Genomic DNA, 21,528 nt, shown 5'->3' with positions numbered 1-21,528 from the left:
GCAGCTGTTACTGTATGTACTTGTCTCTGTAGACGTCAAGCCTTCCAACATGCTGGTCAACACTAGAGGTCAAGTGAAGCTCTGTGACTTTGGAGTCAGCACGCAGGTACAGTCCCCCGTGTGTGTGTGTGTGTCTCTGTTTGTCTCTCTCTGTATGTGTGTGTTTGTCTCTCTGTGTGTGTCTCTCTCTCCCTCTCGCTCTCCCTCTCTCTGTGTGTGTGTGTCTCTCTCTCTCTCTGTGTGTGTCTCTCTCTGTGTGTGTCTCTGTGTGTGTGTGTGTGTGTGTGTGTGTGTGTGTGTGTGTGTGTCTCTCTGTCTCTGTCTCTGTCTCTCTCTGTCTCTGTGTGTCTCTCTCTCTCTCTCTGTCTCTCTCTCTCTCTCTCTCACTCACTCACTCACTCACTCACTCACTCACTCACTCACTCACTCACTCACTCACTCACTCACTCACTCACTACCATTGTTCCACAGGCACTCGAAAACATGCACTTGTTATAATTACTACTCACAAACACATACACACACGTTCACACATACATACACACACACACAACGCCAAAGCTTCATTGATATGCCTTTGATGGACGTGGCAAGAGCGTGGCTGGGCAGACAATAGCTAAGATGTGTGTGTGTCATGTCATTACGTCACCAAGGGACAGCCCTTCCAACTCCCCCAAAGACCCCTGGGAATAACTCCCCCCTACTCTCTCTCACCCTGTCACCCCCACGCCCCAATTTTAATTAATTTTCATCCCTCTCTCCTTGGAGATGTGAAACAGCGTTGACCCCTGCACAGGCTTCTGAATACTAGCTTTACCTCCACACACACACTGCCCTGTAGGAAGGTCAGTGTCTCTGCCTTCCCTGAGCAGGACCTTCCCTCCAAACACAGGAGCCATCAGGGAACACAATCATTCACTCATTATCACAGCCCTGTCATCCATGGCATGTCCCATTGTGCTCACACACACACTCCGACGTCCCCACGTCCTCATCCTAGTCCCCTGTGAGAGGGCTGGGAACAGACCACAGTAACACTAACGTTTCAATAGATTTGGGTATGTAAGTCAGGGAGGGAAAGGAGATGGAGATGGGAGCGGTACTTAATGTAGGACAAACAGTCTCTGCCATGCCGACTTTTGTTTCAGTTATAGCCATCTTGTTTCAGTTATAGCCATCTTGTTTCAGTTATAGCCATCTTGTTTCAGTTATAGCCATCTTGTTTCAGTTATAGCCATCTTGTTTCAGTTATAGCCATCTTATTTCAGTTATAGCCATCTTGTTTCAGTTATAGCCATCTTGTTTCAGTTATAGCCATCTTGTTTCAGTTATAGCCATCTTGTTTGTTATAGCCATCACTATGGCCATCTTATTTAAGTTATAGCCATCTTGTTTCAGTTATAGTCATCTTATTTCAGTTATAGCCATCTTGTTTCAGTTATAGCCATCTTGTTTCAGTTATAGCCATTTTGTTTCAGTTATAGTCATCTTATTTCAGTTATAGCCATCTTGTTTCAGTTATAGCCATCTTGTTTCAGATATAGTAATTTTGTTTCAGTTATAGCCATCTTGTTTCAGTTATAGCCATCACTATGGCCATCTTGTTTCAGTTATAGCCATCTTGTTTCAGTTATAGCCATCTTGTTTCAGTTATAGCCATCTTGTTTCATATATATTAATTTTGTTTCTGTTATAGCCATCTTGTTTCAGTTATAGCCATCACTATGGCCATCTTGTTTCAGTTATAGCCATCACTATGGCCATCTTGTTTCAGTTATAGCCACCACTATGGCCATCTTGTTTCAGTTATAGCCACCACTATGGCCATCTTGTTTCAGTTATAGCCATCACTATGGCCATCTTGTTTCAGTTATAGCCACCACTATGGCCATCTTGTTTCAGTTATAGCCATCACTATGGCCATCTTGTTTCAGTTATAGCCATCTTGTTTCAGTTATAGCCATCTTGTTTCAGCTATAGCCATCTTGTTTCAGTTATAGTAATCTTGTTTCAGCTATAGCCATCTTGTTTCAGCTATAGCCATCTTGTTTCAGCTATAGCCATCTTGTTTCAGCTATAGCCATCTTGTTTCAGCTATAGCCATCTTGTTTCAGCTATAGCCATCTTGTTTCAGTTATAGCCATCTTGTTTCAGTTATAGCCATCTTGTTTCAGATATAGTAATCTTGTTTCAGCTATAGCCATCTTGTTTCAGATATAGTAATTTTGTTTCAGTTATAGCCATCTTGTTTCAGCTATAGCCATCTTGTTTCAGTTATAGCCATCTTGTTTCAGATATAGTAATTTTGTTTCAGTTATAGCCATCTTGTTTCAGTTATAGTAATCTTGTTTCAGATATAGTAATTTTGTTTCAGTTATAGCCATCTTGTTTCAGATATAGTAATCTTGTTTCAGCTATAGCCATCTTGTTTCAGCTATAGCCATCTTGTTTCAGATATAGTAATCTTGTTTCAGATATAGTAATCTTGTTTCAGCTATAGACATCTTGTTTCAGCTATAGCCATCTTGTTTCAGCTATAGCCATCTTGTTTCAGATATAGTAATTTTGTTTCAGTTATAGCCATCTTGTTTCAGTTATAGCCACCTTGTTTCAGTAATAGCCATCACTATGGTCATTTTGTCTATACAGTAATATAATAGCATGTAATGTATTGTTTTGTAATGTATTGTAATGTAATGATGCCATTTATATACAGTGTAATGTGAAGTGTACTTTTCCCATAAACAGATCAATTTGCTGGTTTGCTCTAATTTGGACAAAACTGAATGACCCTTAAGAATATGGTACAGTCTGTTCTCATGTGAAACAGTTGGACAAATCGACTGGAAGACAAAAGTAATGCACAAGTATTTTGCTCAGTCAATTGTTACTGAGGGAAAGAGAGAAACCTATTCACCCATCTACAGTTTATCAATCTAACCTCTTTTGTTTGCAGTTGGTGAATTCCATCGCCAAGACGTATGTGGGAACTAACGCCTACATGGCAGTAAGTAGACCTAATATGAATTAATTTGGGTGGTAATTGGACGTCTTGGTGAAAGAGGCTCTGGATGTTGTGTTTGGGGGCCTTTGTGCCAGCCTTGAAAATGTTCTAGGAGAAACATTGACAGGACACATCTGATCATGCAGTAACCACAAATGGCTCAGTTGAACACAGTATAGCATAGCACAATAAAGTTTCCTACATCTCAAGTCAACCACAGCATACCTCATCTGACCCCCTTGTTTGTACCCCGCAGCCAGAGAGGATATCTGGGGAGCAGTATGGCATCCATTCAGACGTCTGGAGCGTGGGCATCTCCTTCATGGAGGTGATTGCAGAGTGCAGGCGTTTGTGTGTTTCTCTCTGTGTCTGTGATTGCAGAGTGCAGGTGTTTGTGTGTTTCTCTCTGTGTCTGTGATTGCAGAGTGCAGGTGTTTGTGTGTTTCTCTCTGTGTCTGTGATTGCAGAGTGCAGGCGTTTGTGTGTGTCTGTGTGTCTGTGATTGCAGAGTGCAGGCGTTTGTGTGTTTCTCTCTGTGTCTGTGATTGCAGAGTGCAGGCGTTTGTGTGTGTGTCTGTGTGTCTGTGATTGCAGAGTGCAGGTGTTTGTGTGTGTCTGTGATTGCAGAGTGCAGGTGTTTGTGTGTTTCTCTCTGTGTCTGTGATTGCAGAGTGCAGGCGTTTGTGTGTTTCTCTCTGTGTCTGTGATTGCAGAGTGCAGGCGTTTGTGTGTTTCTCTCTGTGTCTGTGATTGCAGAGTGCAGGCGTTTGTGTGTTTCTCTCTGTGTCTGTGATTGCAGAGTGCAGGCGTTTGTGTGTTTCTCTCTGTGTCTGTGATTGCAGAGTGCAGGCGTTTGTGTGTTTCTCTCTGTGTCTGTGATTGCAGAGTGCAGGCGTTTGTGTGTTTCTCTCTGTGTCTGTGATTGCAGAGTGCAGGCGTTTGTGTGTTTCTCTCTGTGTCTGTGATTGCAGAGTGCAGGCGTTTGTGTGTGTCTCTGTGTCTGTGATTGCAGAGTGCAGGTGTTTGTGTGTGTCTGTGTGTCTGTGATTGCAGAGTGCAGGTGTTTGTGTGTGTCTGTGTGTCTGTGATTGCAGAGTGCAGGTGTTTGTGTGTGTCTGTGATTGCAGAGTGCAGGCGTTTGTGTGTGTCTCTGTGTCTGTGATTGCAGAGTGCAGGTGTTTGTGTGTGTCTGTGTGTCTGTGATTGCAGAGTGCAGGTGTTTGTGTGTGTCTGTGTGTCTGTGATTGCAGAGTGCAGGTGTTTGTGTGTGTCTGTGATTGCAGAGTGCAGGTGTCTGTGTCTCAAGGGGCTCCATTTTAGAATAAGGTTTTTATTTCAATACTACATTTGGCCAGGCCCTGTCGTCCCCATTGACACCTATTGATTCTCAATCTATTCCTGTCAAGGACTCCTATTTCCACAAGTCTGACAAACGCTTTACCCTCTCTGGCCTCTACACTGTTTGTCAATACCGTTGAATATTATCACCGTTGTAACCGTAACGGATGGGGCTGCGGAAAATAAAAGTCTGTCTGAATTATCGACACAATCTCAGTTTGATCAAGATAGAGTTTTCTGGCCACAGGATCAAAGCCCTTTCCTCTTTGTGAATCGTTAGCGCGAGAGAGAGAACCATACAGGTAAGTGTGCATTAGTCTAAATGAAACGGCTTTTAAACTCTCCTCTTAATTTGGATTAATCTGCCGTCGCTAGCAGTCGGTCCACGTTCAAGGCCAGCGTGGGTTTTCCCGTGTATTGACGTTGTCGTAATAACATGATGGCGCCAACATCATCAGAGATAAAACCAAGATTAAAGACGCCAGGCGCAACGCAAAGTGAATTGCCAAATGTCACGAGCGGGTTGGATATTTTCCGGTGTAGTCATACATCACATGAATCCATCGTTCCAATCTCTCTGCTTATCCCTCTGTTCTCGGTAGGGGGGTGGTTGTGGTTGCAGGGGGTGTTATTAACTAATAGCAGAGGTTCTTTGAGGAAGGGGGTTATTCGACGGGGGCGCATTGAGCCCCTCTCAAAGACTGGCCTCTCTAATCTGGAACACGCTAGTCTCCCTCCATGAGGAGATTAGACCACCTGTGACCTCCTATTAACAGGCATTTCCACCACAGTCCTAAAACAAGTCCAGTCAACCCTGATCTTGTGGTTCAACCACATTTAAACTGACACTTCATATTCCTGATGCTCCCTGTACACCTGTTTACTAAACTTCCTCCCCTTTCTAATACTCTTCCAATAGTCACTTAAGTCTTTTTTTATATATATATATTTCATTTTTATTTCTTTTTTGCATTTTTGTTTATATATGTATGTATTTGTATTTTTACCCCTTTTTCTCCCCAATTTCGTGGTATCCAGTTGATAGTTACAGTCTTGTCTCATCGCTGCAACTCCCCTATGGACTCTGGAGAGGCGAAGGTCGAGAGCCGTGTGTCCTCCGAAACACGACCCAACCAAGCCGCACTGCTTCTTGACACAATGCCCACTTAACCCGGAAGCCAGCCACACCAATGTGTCGGAGGAAACACCGTACACCTGGTGACCCTGTTAGCGTGCAATGCGCCCGGCCCGCCACAGGAGTCGCTAGTGCGCGATGGGACAAGGACATCCCTGCCGGCCAAACCCTCCCCTAACCCGCACGACGCTGGGCCAATTGTGCGCCGCCCCATGGGTCTCCCGGTCACGGCCGGTAGCGACAGAGCCTGGACTCAAACCCAGAGTCTAGTGGCACAGCTAGCACTGTGATGCAGAGCCTTAGACCACTGCACCAGTCAGGAGGCCCCTGTAACTGAACTGTTGATAGTCCCGGTTGGCCTGTTTATTATTTTCGCAGGATGCCTTTGTCGTCACCCTTATTGTCGTGTTTTTCTCTTTCTACAGTTGGCACTGGGCGCTTTTCCCTATCCACAGGTGAGTCCCTTCCTCACTACATTCCATGCACATGGCATCATGTTTAGCTATGTAGAAGCCACACAGTAAGGTGTCATGACAACATATGGTCATAGGGTCTTTCTCACTCCCTTAATTCTGTTTGTGATGTCACTGGTGGTCCGGTAGTGACTCTCTTATCCATTCTCCATGTTAATCCTACTCCTACAATCCTGCTCATCTTCAAATGTAATTGCTGAGCCACAGAAGAGGTCTGCTGAATCCCATCAGCTCTTTAATTAGGCCCTAATGAGGGCTTAGTACCATAATCCTCCTCTGAGCATGCTGAACTTGGTTACCTCCCGTGACTGGCTGCACGGCGGACATCTTGGAAAGCCATGTGGATGGTGGCTGTAATGGTGGTTAATGAGTCGATTCTTTCAGTGTTGTTTATGATGTGTCACTGGACAAAAAGGTCTTCTCACTTGATCAAGAGTGACCTTTCTGAAAGGTCAGCTGGCTTTGTGACATCTACTTCATCCATTGTGTGCTTCAATTACTCCGACTTACTTTCCAGTATTCATTCTTCTGAGAGGAAAATGGAATGACGAGACAAAATGGCTACTGAGTATGTAGAACTTTCTATAAACCTCCAAACAACCCTAAAACAATGAAATGTAGGTCTTAAAGAACATTGTTTTGTGAAAGAAATGGGCTGGAGTCAGGTACCTCAATTATTGTCCCAAATACCTCAAAATAATACACGTGTGTCCTTTCTACATAAAGGGTCCCGTGTTTCTCAGTTGGCAGAGCATGGCGCTTATAACTCCAGGGTTGTGGGTTCGATTCCCACGGGGGACCAGTACAACAACAAAAGTATGAAAATATCTGCACTCACTAATGTAAGTTGCTCTGGATAAGAGTGTCTGCTAAATGACTAACATGTACGTCTCTCTGGATAAGAGCATCTGCTAAATGACTAACATGTAAGTCTCTCTGGATAAGAGTGTCTGCTAAATGACTAACATGTAAGTCTCTCTGGATAAGAGTGTCTGCTAAATGACTAACACGTAAGTCTCTCTGGATAAGAGTGTCTGCTAAATGACTAACATGTAAGTCTCTCTGGATAAGAGTGTCTGCTAAATGACTAACATGTAAGTCTCTCTGGATAAGAGCGTCTGCTAAATGACTAACATGTAAGTCTCTCTGGATAAGAGTGTCTGCTAAATGACTAACATGTAAGTCTCTCTGGATAAGAGCGTCTGCTAAATGACTAACATGTAAGTCTCTCTGGATAAGAGTGTCTGCTAAATGACTAACATGTAAGTCTCTCTGGATAAGAGCGTCTGCTAAATGACTAACATGTAAGTCTCTCTGGATAAGAGCGTCTGCTAAATGACTAACATGTAAGTCTCTCTGGATAAGAGCGTCTGCTAAATGACTAACATGTAAGTCTCTCTGGATAAGAGCGTCTGCTAAATGACTAACATGTAAGTCTCTCTGGATAAGAGTGTCTGCTAAATGACTAACATGTAAGTCTCTCTGGATAAGAGCGTCTGCTAAATGACTAACATGTAAGTCTCTCTGGATAAGAGCGTCTGCTAAATGACTAACATGTAAGTCTCTCTGGATAAGAGCGTCTGCTAAATGACTAACATGTAAGTCTCTCTGGATTAGAGCGTCTGCTAAATGACTAACATGTAAGTCTCTCTGGATAAGAGCGTCTGCTACATGACTAACATGTAAGTCTCTCTGGATTAGAGCGTCTGCTAAATGACTAACATGTAAGTCTCTCTGGATAAGAGCGTCTGCTAAATGACTAACATGTAAGTCTCTCTGGATAAGAGCGTCTGCTAAATGACTAACATGTAAGTCTCTCTGGATAAGAGCGTCTGCTAAATGACTAACATGTAAGTCTCTCTGGATAAGAGCGTCTGCTAAATGACTAACATGTAAGTCTCTCTGGATAAGAGCGTCTGCTAAATGACTAACATGTAAGTCTCTCTGGATTAGAGCGTCTGCTAAATGACTAACATGTAAGTCTCTCTGGATAAGAGCGTCTGCTACATGACTAACATGTAAGTCTCTCTGGATTAGAGCGTCTGCTAAATGACTAACATGTAAGTCTCTCTGGATGAGAGTGTCTGCTAAATGACTAACATGTAAGTCTCTCTGGATAAGAGCGTCTGCTAAATGACTAACATGTAAGTCTCTCTGGATAAGAGTGTCTGCTAAATGACTAACATGTAAGTCTCTCTGGATAAGAGTGTCTGCTAAATGACTAACATGTAAGTCTCTCTGGATAAGAGTGTCTGCTAAATGACTAACATGTAAGTCTCTCTGGATAAGAGTGTCTGCTAAATGACTAACATGTAAGTCTCTCTGGATAAGAGTGTCTGCTAAATGACTAACATGTAAGTCTCTGGATAAGAGCGTCTGCTAAATGACTAACATGTAAGTCTCTCTGGATAAGAGCGTCTGCTAAATGACTAACATGTAAGTCTCTCTGGATAAGAGCGTCTGCTAAATGACTAACATGTAAGTCTCTGGATAAGAGCGTCTGCTAAATGACTAACATGTAAGTCTCTCTGGATAAGAGCGTCTGCTAAATGACTAACATGTAAGTCTCTCTGGATAAGAGCGTCTGCTAAATGACTAACATGTAAATGTAAAGAAAGCAGCAATCAGCAGGTGAAACAATAACAAAGTGTCCTCCCCGCCCCTGTTTCTGTAAATAGCTGAGGAATTGGGGCTAGATAAATCTAACCACTGTTACATCCATAACTCTGTCTATGAATTTAAGGACTGACCTATCAAAATGATAGTTTTAACGATGTTGTGAGGTTTTATAGTGTTTATTTACAAACATTGGAGCAAAACAAGCTTATGTTGGGTTCAGATGGGGAACAACAGTTGAACTAAGTTCATGAGACATTTATAAGTTATATTCTCCAACAATCAATCAGTACATATTATTCATTTAGAAGTCCAAAAATGGATGAAGCAACTGCATATTGGCATTTTTTTTAAAGGGACATTAAGTTCTACAATGCACTTTTCAGGTCCGTGTCTCGATGTCCCAATCCATCAACCGTTGCTAAGGCAATACGTTGTGCCTTTTTAATCGTCAACACAACTTCCTCTTACATTTCTCATGCTCAAGAACAAGGTATTATTATTTAAAGTCAAATGTCGATGGACTGCCCCTTTAATAATGTGACTCATAAGGTACACAGTTTCCAAGCTGTGAAATGTAAACTCCATGGAGGCTGATTTTAAAGGAGCCCAGTGGGCTAGAGCAGAGCGCTGGTACCATTAGTCCAAGCTCTGCGCTGGTGACCGCTTTGTTTCCCAACGCTAATTAACCCAACAGGCACGCTGCGAACCAATCTAATGAACATTACTCACGGCTACCATGACCGTCGGCCTGTGGATGGCCTGGAACACCCAAATAAGACTGGAGGGAGACCATAGCACTGACTGACTGAAACTGGGATATGATGCCAAGTCTATCATGGTTGTGAATCTATTCAGTAGCTATAAGAGACCGTAGCTGCATGTCCAGAAGAGGAATTGTCGAGGGTCTGTGGCATTGTTTATGATGTTTAGTGCACAGAGTAAGACCTGTGAATTAGTGTAGTTGTGATAGTTATCCCTAGATGTGTTTCTGTAGGGGCTTTGCAATAAATGGATGTCTTCGAGAGAATAATTAAGAGGATATAAGCCCTCTACACAGTGATTAAGCTGCATAGTGAATCAGTTTTGTTAATACTAGTCCTGGAGACATGGGAAATACTAAACTTGTTTTGAGGCGACCAGTCAAACGTGTGTTTGTGCCCCCTGTGTTCATCCTGCTGTGATGGCGTACATGAGGTCTCCATGGTTATTGTGTGTGTGGCCTCGGGCATGTCTCATTTCGGAGTGCTGCCACTCTTATCTTCAGCAGTGTCTATTAACATGGCCATTATCATGTTAATAGACACTGTATGATTACATACAATAATGAATGCCTCACAGTCACACACACACACACACACACACACACACACACGCGGTTTTTGAATAAGAAGCGGAGAGATGTGGGCTTGTCTGTTCTTCTCTGGTATTTACATATCCACCATTTTGTGTGGAAGGGAGCGTCATTCTCAGCATCTTCATGTCTCTTTTTAATAGGCATGAGACCTCTGGTAACACTTTAATATCTCCAATATATTGAATCCAATCTATAGCAGTCTGTCTGCCAGTTAACTTCCACCAGAATCTGATTCATAAATTAGCCTAAATAACCAGAGGAAGAAAAAAGACAAACTTATTTCTTGTTCTTTACAAATGGAGCCATAGGCGTGGTGGTGGAGCGTTGAATGTTTTCACACCCCATTAATTTATTTCTTCTTCCTCTCTTTCCCCCTCTTTCACTGTTTCCCCTCTCTCTCTCCCTCTATCACTGTTTCCCCCTTTCTCCCCCCCTTTCACTGTTCCCCCCCCCCCTCTCTCTCTCACCCTGTTTCCCCCGCTCTCTCTCTCTCTCCACTGCCCCCCCCCCCTCTCTCTCTCTCTCTCACTGTGTCCCCCTCTCTCTCTCTCTCTCTCTCTCTCTCTCTCTCTCTCTCTCTCTCACTGTTTCCCCGCTCTCTCTCTCTCACTCTCCCCCCTCCCTCCCTCTCTCACTCTCTCTCCACTGTTTCCCCCGCTCTCTCTCCTACTGTTTCCCCCGCTCTCGCTTTCCCATCCTCTCTCTCCCCTTCTATCTTCCCTACATATGGAATTTAAAGCTACACCGAGAGACAGTGTGTGCGCCAGGGAGATCTCCCGCTGCCAGTGTTCTCCTCATCTCTCTGTTCATTTCCCTGCTCCATATGGTGTTACAGACAGTTCACCTGCAGGCTGTAGCAGAGCCCTTGTAGAACGGGTAGAGTGGCGGCCGAGCACCGCTCGGCTTCATCTCGCCAGGCGCAGCCGGCGAACGTCCTCGGGCCCGGGCTGTCAGCTGTCTGCGCAGAAGCCCCCTGTGCCATCACCCTCCACGGTCCACCCGACTGGCAGCAACACAAATAGAGAGAATGGAATCAATTGTAAGCACCTGAGATTTGCTCAGGATAGGTGGTTTTGGGAGAATGGGGTCAGTGTTTTGGGTGGATTTGAAGGGCAGAGGGGTGCTTTTTGTTTTTGGAAAGAGCTGTTGTAACGCTGTAAGGGGGCCTCTGTACTCACCCTTTCCATTTTGAGTGTGTGTGTGTGTACTATATGTGTTGCCTGGAGTATGGGTTAACAGTAACAGTGGGGGCGGAGGTGGCGATAACACAACACACGCCATGGTGTTTTCATCCTGTGTTTGTCATTGATTAGAGACGGCCTCTTTAATTCCTCCTCACCCCATGTTGTGATCCATTTGCATTCGTTGTGAGGAGTTAATGGAGTTTTCTCACGACTCTGAAAGTCTTTGAAGACAGCAGACTGGATGTGATGTGTATACAGCCGCCGGGGCAGCGCCCCCCTGATTGATTTGGGCCCTTTTTTTGCTTTTCCTCATCTCCATTTGAAATTGTTCTGCAGAAGAAGAAGAACAGGAAGTAGTTCAAATATGTTTGATGGTGTTGTTATGAAGGGATCACATAAAAATGTCAAACCGACTGTAGAGGGATTTAACAGATCAGTGATTGCACTCCCAAGTATTGAGTAATGTAGACTCTTTTGACACGATCCCCATATTGCGTTGTGACACGGGGACTTTCATATGAGGAAGTATCACATTTTCCAAAAATGTCGACTGCTTTATGCAGAGGCCACATTCACCCCTGTCTGTGAACGTTTTGTACTTTTTGATGCTCTAGCTATTGCTCCCCTCAACCCTGGAACATCTGCCTTCAGATCAACACAGCTGTTAACATCTATAGAAATGGGAGACCGATGGAAGTATTGAGTGTTTCAATACAGTACTGTCTCCCTGTCTGTAGACTGTGCGGCAGCTCTGACTGTGAGAACAACTTCTACATGATGACTGAGTAGGAATACCATTGCTTCTAACCAAGTCTGTCTATTCTGTTGTGATTGATGACTGTGATGAAACGAGGGAGTTGCATTGGGTTGACCTCGAGTGTCCATCCATTGCCTCTGAAATGTTGTTCCCTCAGAAGTATTGGAGTCCATTTTGAAACCAAGACTTAAAAAATCCATATTTTTGCCTCTAATCTTATTTGGGGTGATTGTTCGTGATTAGAGTTGTTTTAACCTGAATGTGAAACACAGAACACTGTTGTTTTCCTCTGCAGGATTCAATCTTCTCCCGTTTGTTGTCCACAGTAGTCATTTTCAAACCAACTCTGTATCAGAAACAACAAGGGACTCATTGAAAGGTTAATGTATTGTTAGACCGTAATCATCATATGAAGCGCTGATTACCCCCAGGACAAATATATACTACGTTGTGATGTGTAAATTAGATCAGCAAGTTATATCGTTCAATGACTATGTTAAATGGAAAGATGGGACGGCATTGTTACGGCTCACTTTGTTGACGCCAGATCGAATTACCTTGTACGAAATAACAAACTCTTGACAAAATAGAACTCGAATAAGTTTGCCTTCCACAATCCAATTTCAACCCCTGAGCAGCTTGCAATTTTGTTTAGTAATTATTTCTGAATGAATTTGTTTTCTGTAGTCGCCCATAACGTGTCTGAATCAGGCAAAATAGGTGTAGAGGCCATGAAGGGGCCTCTTGATATTTACCACGAGTGCAAAGCTGTCATTTAATTGAGAGAATGAATCAATAAGAGTTTTAACGCATTTTGAAAAGAGCCTACGAAACACGCAAGTAATTGACTAAACATAATGGGCCATCTAGCTCAAAGCAGAAGACCTTGGGTCTCTTGTTATCTATGCATTAAAAACGTTCTCACTGTCTGACTACAACTCTGTTTCTTGTGTTGTGTGTTGAGCTTTTCTGTTCATGAAAGAAACTTCAAAGCCTGTTTTTTGTTTTTTATATATCTGAAGTAAAATAATTAAAACTGTTGATGAACAAAGCCGGGCATTTCAGGTCATTGGACTTTCACGTACGTTGTGTTGGAACCTGTTTGTTTTCTGTGGAGTGGTGATGGATGAAGGCAAAATAGTCTATACTGAGCTCTCTATACTTGTCACCAGAGATGACTGGTTAATTGTTGGTTTTAGCTAACATAGCCCCATGTTAGCCTCTACCCTTTTTATTTTATTTTTTAAGAACATTTAATTATTTTTCTCTGTTTGAGTGGAAATGTTTGCTCAGCCTGCAGAGTCCTGTTTGAAATATACATTATGCACAATTCATTCTACAAGCCTGCGTCTTTAGACAACCTGGAGGGGGTAGCAGGGAAGATGAAATTAACATTGCTGAATCTCTTCCACCTCCCCAAATGAGAGCAAGACTATTAACGTTTGGTTATTATTTATTTATTATGTAAATGGTGTTAACACATGCCCACCGGGGATGCCATCATATTCTCCCAGTGATCATAATGTGTCCAAGTGTGTGCTTTTGATTATGACATGCTAATTACATATTGCCTCTCTCTCTTCTTCTTGTCTTCGTCTGCCTTTACAGATTCAGAAAAACCAAGGATCTTTAATGGTGAGATTTGATGTATTTTTCGTGGGGGACGACAGTGTTTCACTCCCGGCAGCGTTTCACTCCCGAGTAGATCCCTCATTTGAGACGTCCCACAAATTTTTTTTGCAATGAAATGATACAGCCTTAACTGCCAGTATTAGATTAGATGCTATTATAGAATAATAGAAACATTCAGGAGGCGATGGCTGTGCCGGAGCCTGGTGCATTTGATTAATGTAAATACCTTTTTATTACATTAGTGATTTTCTCTGCCACCGTACTGTCGTAACGTCACATGTAGACTAATACTTATTTAGTTTTCTTCTTCTCTCCTCTCCTCTCCGTCTCCCCGTTCAAGCCTCTCCAGTTACTGCAATGCATCGTTGATGAGGTGAGTCGGCGTCTTATGTGCTTTCTCTCCTAAAGTCATTCCTAATGGTGTGGAAAGCTTATATTTTGTTTCCTAATGAAGCACAGTGCTCAGACGGCTTCGCTCGCGCTCGCTCACCCCCCTCCGCCCCGCACACACAACCGCCTTGGGCCATTCCACACACACACACACACACACACACACACACACACACACACACACACACACACTCAGGCTGCACCCACCCTGAGCGGCTCTGTAGACACACACACACACACACAGGCAGATCACAGATGCACGTATACACACACAGATAGACATACACGTACTACTGCCTTGAACCATTCTATACACACAAACACACATTGATAGACACACACACACACACATTGATATACACACACATACACATTGATAGACACACACACACACACACACACACACACACATTGATACACACACACACACACACGTGCACACACATTGAGACACACACACACACACACACACACACACATTGAGACACACACACACACACACATTGAGACACACACACACACACATTGAGACACACACACACACATTGAGACACACACACACACATTGAGACACACACACACACACACACACATTGAGACACACACACACACACACACACACACACACACACACACATTGATAGACACACACACACACACACACACACACACACACACACACACACACACACACACACACATTGATAGACACACACACATAGACACACACACACACACACACATTGATAGACACACACACATAGACACACACACACACATAGACACACACACATTGATACACACACACACACACACACATTGATATACACACACACACACACACACATTGATAGACATGCACGCACACACACACACACACACACACACACACATTGATACACATACACACACACATGTGCACACACATTGATAGACACACACACACACACACACACACACACACATTGATAGACACACACACACACACACACACACACACACACACACACACACACATTGATAGACACACACACACACATTGACAGACACACACACATTGATAGACAGACACACCCACATTGATAGATACACACACACACACACACACACACATTGATAGACACGCACACACACGCGCACACACATTGATACACACACACACACACACACACACACCACACACATTGATAGACACACACACACACACACACACACACACACATTGATAGACACACACACACACACATTGATAGATACACACACACACACACACACACATTGATAGACACGCACACACACGTGCACACACATTGATACACACACACACACACACACACACACATTGATAGACACACACACACACACACACACACACACACACACACACACACACACACACATTGATAGACACACACACATAGACACACACACACACACACACACATTGATACACACACACTGCTGCCTCAAGTTGTTCTCAAAGGTTATTATAGTTTTGTTTTTATTTCTATTCGTTTTCTGATTTATTTATTTGAAGTTCAGTTTCAGTTAGTTTTCAGACCTGAATTGATTGTTTTTTATTTAGTTTTAGTTGTTTAAAATGATTTCTATTTATAGTTTCTCACTCACAGGCCAGGGATAGAAGATACTGGGAGGCAGCTTACTACATTGTATCAGCCCAAACAGCTGTTACTTCTTCAGCAAGATCTCTTTTACAAGCTTTTTGTTACCTTGTTTCAGATGGCGGTCTATTGTGCATTTTGTACTCTAAGGTAGCAGGTTTTGCAGAATATATTATTGACATTTGCAACGAGCATCCCAGCGGAGTGTTGACCCTCTTTTATTTCAGTCAATACTCTGATCTTGAATTCTCTGTTATTTTCTTTATACGTTCATGCTTGGTTTCATTTCCTGCCATTTTAACTGCCCCTAATTGACCCTTTGTACAACTTCCGATGACCCCGTTAGAGAACATCAGCATGAAGCAAAGAGCGCTGTTGAATCACGACCAATAGTATTCCCCAAAACACACGCGTGCCAAAACAGACATGATTGATTGGATTGGAGACATTGTGTCAATTACAGAACATTTCCTAGGATGTTCTACCTGCAGCAACACTAGTGGATAATGCAGGAAGTAGCTGTTAAAGGGCCTCCAGACCTGGACCAAAAGGCATGGCCTGCACATACCTAACTAGCTTAACCCACCATGTTAAGTTTATAGGAATGCTAACAGGCTAACTTTAGCTTCGTAGTGCTTATACTATGTGAAAACACAATATTTTTATTGAACCTTTATTCATACAGGGAATCCAATTTCAGCCGGGCGTCTTTTTCAATGGTGTCCTGTTGAATTGTTTTTTATATTTAATAGTTTGACAATTGTAATTCGTATTTAACCACATCTCCTCCCTGGGTTTGCTTGTGTGTCAATGTGCCGAATGTTGATCGCAACAAATATGGCCGCGCCCTTGTTGCTACGTAAGGTGAATATAGAGACACACTCAGATGTTCTCACTCAAGTGCTTTAATACACACACACCGGGCAGGGGTAATGTAGCATGACCAGTCTACGGAGCACAGAGAGTGTCAGGCCATCCAATATGTAGCATTAACCTTGACCTCTGACTCTTAGCAACACATGTTCCCAGAACCTTGACACACTTCCCTGTCCTACCCACACACACACACACACACACACACACACCAGGGTCAAGGGCAGTGTACCCCTCAGTCTACATGTAGTGCTGTGTATCAATCCTTTCTGGAATTATATATTTCAACAGCGAGGATATTTTGTGAAATAGGTTACGACGTGGTACTGCAGTCAGGTTAAGACCCTGGTGAGGTCCACGAAGTACGCAGATGAGCTTCCCTGTTTCTGACAGTTTGGATGTGGAGGCCCTGGTTTGGCCTGGTTACACGTGTGTGTGTGTGTGTGAGGCCTGTTGGACGTACTGCCAAATGATCTAAAATGACGTTGAAGGCGGGTTATGGTAGAGAAATTAACATTAAATTCTATGGCAACAGCTCTGGTGGACATTCTTGCAGTCAGCATGCTAATTGCATACTCCCTCAATGCTTGGGACATATGTGGCATTGTGTTATGTGACAAAACTGCACATTTTAGAGTGGTCTTTTATTGTCCCCAGCAGAAGGTGCACCTGTGTAATGATCATGCTTCTTGATAGGCCACACCTGTCAGGGGGGATGGATTATCTTGACAAAGGAAAAAATGCTCACTAACAGGGATATAAACACAATTGTGCTCAAAATGTAAGAGAAATAAGCTTCTTGTGCGTATGGAAAATGTCTATGATCTTTTATTTCAACTCGTGAAACATGGGACCAACACTTTACGTGTTGTACGTTCATATGTTTTGTTCAGTGTAGTTTTTCTTCAGTGTGTGTGCATGTGCACGCATCACTCCATTTCTCCCCCTAAAACAAGGGACCTTTCTCTGTCTCCAATCTCCTTTCCTCTTCGGCTCCTCACTGACACGCGCTAATAACACAATGCCAGGAGAGAGCCCAGCCCTACACACCCCAACCACACATTAAACATACCAAGCTTGTCCTTTACAGAGTATAGATTGGGTGTAATTAATAATTAAACGCTTGCAGTTGTAATGGGTTGACCCGGCTGAACTGTTCATTAGTCACCAAGGCGAAGGCATCACTCAAACTATTTTCTCCCTCGCCCTTCGCCGCTCTCCCCTGGCAACGAGAGAGGGGTAGCGGGAGCTCTCGGGCTAGCACCACCCTCCATTCTAGCAGACCAAGGACTTGGTGATGAGGGAAGAGGAGCGGAGAGGCCCGGCTGGGAATGGGAGCGGGTGGGACGGTTGGGGACCCATGTAGGAGGTAGTGGAGCCAGGAGTATTCAATTGCCACTGTCGCTCCTGCTGGGTTAAGATTGGTTAGAAATGGGATGGTATGGGCTGGGCCAGGCTGGGATGGGCTGGACTGGATCTATGTGACCTGGGCTCGACGGAGGAGTCTTTGCCGTCCCTCATATGAAGAGCAAATGTGGTCCTGTAGAACTAGGGATGAGTAGGCATATGGAGGAAGTAAAGGATAATCTAGTGAATTTTGTCTGAGTGCCAACCAAATACTGTAGCCAGGCCTACAGTAGTAGTTATGACTAGCCAGGTCTACAGTAGTAGTTATGACTAGCCAGGTCTACAGTAGTAGTTATGACTAGCCAGGCCTACAGTAGTAGTTATGACTAGCCAGGCCTACAGTAGTAGTTATGACTAGCCAGGCCTACAGTAGTAGTTATGACTAGCCAGGCCTACAGTAGTAGTTATGACTAGCCAGGCCTACAGTAGTAGTTATGACTAGCCAGGCCTACAGTAGTAGTTATGACTAGCCAGGCCTACAGTAGTAGTTATGACTAGCCAGGCCTACAGTAGTAGTTATGACTAGCCAGGCCTACAGTAGTAGTTATGACTAGCCAGGCCTACAGTAGTAGTTATGACTAGCCAGGCCTACAGTAGTAGTTATGACTAGCCAGGCCTACAGTAGTAGTTATGACTAGCCAGGCCTACAGTAGTAGTTATGACTAGCCAGGTCTACAGTAGTAGTTATGACTAGCCAGGTCTACAGTAGTAGTTATGACTAGCCAGGTCTACAGTAGTAGTTATGACTAGCCAGGTCTACAGTAGTAGTTATGACTAGCCAGGCCTACAGTAGTAGTTATGACTAGCCAGGTCTACAGTAGTAGTTATGACTAGCCAGGCCTACAGTAGTAGTTATGACTAGTCAGGCCTACAGTAGTAGTTATGACTAGCCAGGCCTACAGTAGTAGTTATGACTAGCCAGGCCTACAGTAGTAGTTATGACTAGCCAGGCCTACAGTAGTAGTTATGACTAGCCAGGTCTACAGTAGTAGTTATGACTAGCCAGGCCTACAGTAGTAGTTATGACTAGCCAGGCCTACAGTAGTAGTTATGACTAGCCAGGCCTACAGTAGTAGTTATGACTAGCCAGGCCTACAGTAGTAGTTATGACTAGCCAGGCCTACAGTAGTAGTTATGACTAGCCAGGCCTACAGTAGTAGTTATGACTAGCCAGGCCTACAGTAGTAGTTATGACTAGCCAGGCCTACAGTAGTAGTTATGACTAGCCAGGCCTACAGTAGTAGTTATGACTAGCCAGGCCTACAGTAGTAGTTATGACTAGCCAGGCCTACAGTAGTAGTTATGACTAGCCAGGCCTACAGTAGTAGTTATGACTAGCCAGGCCTACAGTAGTAGTTATGACTAGCCAGGCCTACAGTAGTAGTTATGACTAGCCAGGCCTACAGTAGTAGTTATGACTAGCCAGGTCAGTACAGTAGTAGTTATGACTAGCCAGGTCAGTACAGTAGTAGTTATGACTAGCCAGGTCAGTACAGTAGTAGTTATGACTAGCCAGGTCAGTACAGTAGTAGTTATGACTAGCCAGGTCAGTACAGTAGTAGTTATGACTAGCCAGGTCAGTACAGTAGTAGTTATGACTAGCCAGGTCAGTACAGTAGTAGTTATGACTAGCCAGGTCAGTACAGTAGTAGTTATGACTAGCCAGGTCAGTACAGTAGTAGTTATGACTAGCCAGGTCAGTACAGTAGTAGTTATGACTAGCCAGGTCAGTACAGTAGTAGTTATGACTAGCCAGGTCAGTACAGTAGTAGTTATGACTAGCCAGGTCAGTACAGTAGTAGTTATGACTAGCCAGGTCAGTACAGTAGTAGTTATGACTAGCCAGGTCAGTACAGTAGTAGTTATGACTAGCCAGGTCAGTACAGTAGTAGTTATGACTAGCCAGGTCAGTACAGTAGTAGTTATGACTAGCCAGGTCAGTACAGTAGTAGTTATGACTAGCCAGGTCAGTACAGTAGTAGTTATGACTAGCCAGGTCAGTACAGTAGTAGTTATGACTAGCCAGGTCAGTACAGTAGTAGTTATGACTAGCCAGGTCAGTACAGTAGTAGTTATGACTAGCCAGGCCTACAGTAGTAGTTATGACTAGCCAGGCCTACAGTAGTAGTTATGACTAGCCAGGTCAGTACAGTAGTAGTTATGACTAGCCAGGTCAGTACAGTAGTAGTTATGACTAGCCAGGTCAGTACAGTAGTAGTTATGACTAGCCAGGTCAGTACAGTAGTAGTTATGACTAGCCAGGTCAGTACAGTAGTAGTTATGACTAGCCAGGTCAGTACAGTAGTAGTTATGACTAGCCAGGTCAGTACAGTAGTAGTTATGACTAGCCAGGTCAGTACAGTAGTAGTTATGACTAGCCAGGCCAGTACAGTAGTAGTTATGACTAGCCAGGCCAGTACAGTAGTAGTTATGACTAGCCAGGTCTACAGTAGTAGTTATGACTAGCCAGGTCTACAGTAGTAGTTATGACTAGCCAGGTCTACAGCAGTAGTTATGACTAGCCAGGTCTACAGCAGTAGTTATGACTAGCCAGGCCTACAGTAGTAGTTATGACTAGCCAGGTCTACAGTAGTAGTTATGACTAGCCAGGCCTACAGTAGTAGTTATGACTAGCCAGGCCTACAGTAGTAGTTATGACTAGCCAGGCCTACAGTAGTAGTTATGACTAGCCAGGTCTACAGTAGTAGTTATGACTAGCCAGGCCTACAGTAGTAGTTATGACTAGCCAGGCCTACAGTAGTAGTTATGACTAGCCAGGTCTACAGTAGAAGTTATAGTTTAAATTGTTTTGTATTAATTTGCATGAGATCAAAGGTCCCCGGTTATCATCATCTGTATCCCGCTTCATTTGAAAATGTCTCTGTATGATTTAGACACACACACACACACACACACACACACACACACACACACACACACACACACACACACACACACACAAACACAGACACACACACACACACACAAACGGGGCTCTTTTAAGTGGATCATTGATATTGCTGTAGCTGGAGGTGTGTTCGGGGGAGAGCAGGAGTGCTGCAACTCACACACACCCGCGCCACGTTGCCATGGGACTGCTGGGAGTCTGGGGCTCAGGTGAGAGGGTGAAATTAGCTGGGAAATGATTGTGTGTTACTGAACCAGTTTACTGGACTACCTTTTGTTCATGTATCCCCTCCTCTCTGTCTCTCTCTCTCTCTCTCTTCAAACACACATAACTCACCTCTGTTTGGGAGGACAGACGAGGACATTTGGCCTCGATTCTCCAAAACCAAATCTAGAATGAGACAATCTCCCAGTTCCATGAATACACACATCGCTCCTGCTGTCCCTCTCTTTCATTAATCTCTTTGTCTCTTCTACTTGTTGAGCAGCAAAGCAAAGCGTTCCACTAACAAGAACTCTGCTTTCATTTCCCTAGCCCTGTAATTACGGATCTCATTTTGCCTGATAATTACGCTGGGCCAATGACATGTATATTTACTGCTCGGTGTGTGTGTGTGTGTTATAGGGGGTTGAGGTGTGTGTGTGTGTGTGTGGTGGGGGGGTGTAACGGCGGTCAGAGAGAAGACACACGGACCGTGGCTTTCATCATCATGCTCATCTCAGAACGCTATACATCAAAGTCTGCCGCTGTCCTCCTCAGCTGGGACCATGAATACATGCATGAGTGTGTGTGTGTTTGTGTATGTGTGTGTCTGCATTTTCAGGTGTGTGTG

At 43.8% G+C, this 21,528-nt stretch overlaps 1 protein-coding gene across 1 annotated transcript in view; it reads left to right on the top strand.

The window, feature by feature from the left end:
• LOC120024759 (dual specificity mitogen-activated protein kinase kinase 5-like) overlaps window positions 1-21,528 on the top strand; it is a gene marked incomplete at its 3' end in the record, with an annotated part of 106,989 nt that overhangs the window by 69,110 nt on the left and 16,351 nt on the right. Inside the window, exons 14-19 of the mRNA XM_038969045.1 lie at window positions 33-106; window positions 2,957-3,007; window positions 3,261-3,332; window positions 5,903-5,932; window positions 13,473-13,499; window positions 13,837-13,869. Coding sequence (XP_038824973.1) covers window positions 33-106; window positions 2,957-3,007; window positions 3,261-3,332; window positions 5,903-5,932; window positions 13,473-13,499; window positions 13,837-13,869 — 287 coding nt within the window. The remainder of the gene's footprint in view (window positions 1-32; window positions 107-2,956; window positions 3,008-3,260; window positions 3,333-5,902; window positions 5,933-13,472; window positions 13,500-13,836; window positions 13,870-21,528) is intronic.

This window comes from Salvelinus namaycush, chromosome 30 (assembly GCF_016432855.1).
Source record: "Salvelinus namaycush isolate Seneca chromosome 30, SaNama_1.0, whole genome shotgun sequence".
Taxonomy (NCBI): Eukaryota; Metazoa; Chordata; class Actinopteri; order Salmoniformes; family Salmonidae; genus Salvelinus; species Salvelinus namaycush.
This window is presented reverse-complemented; position numbering and strand designations above follow the sequence as displayed.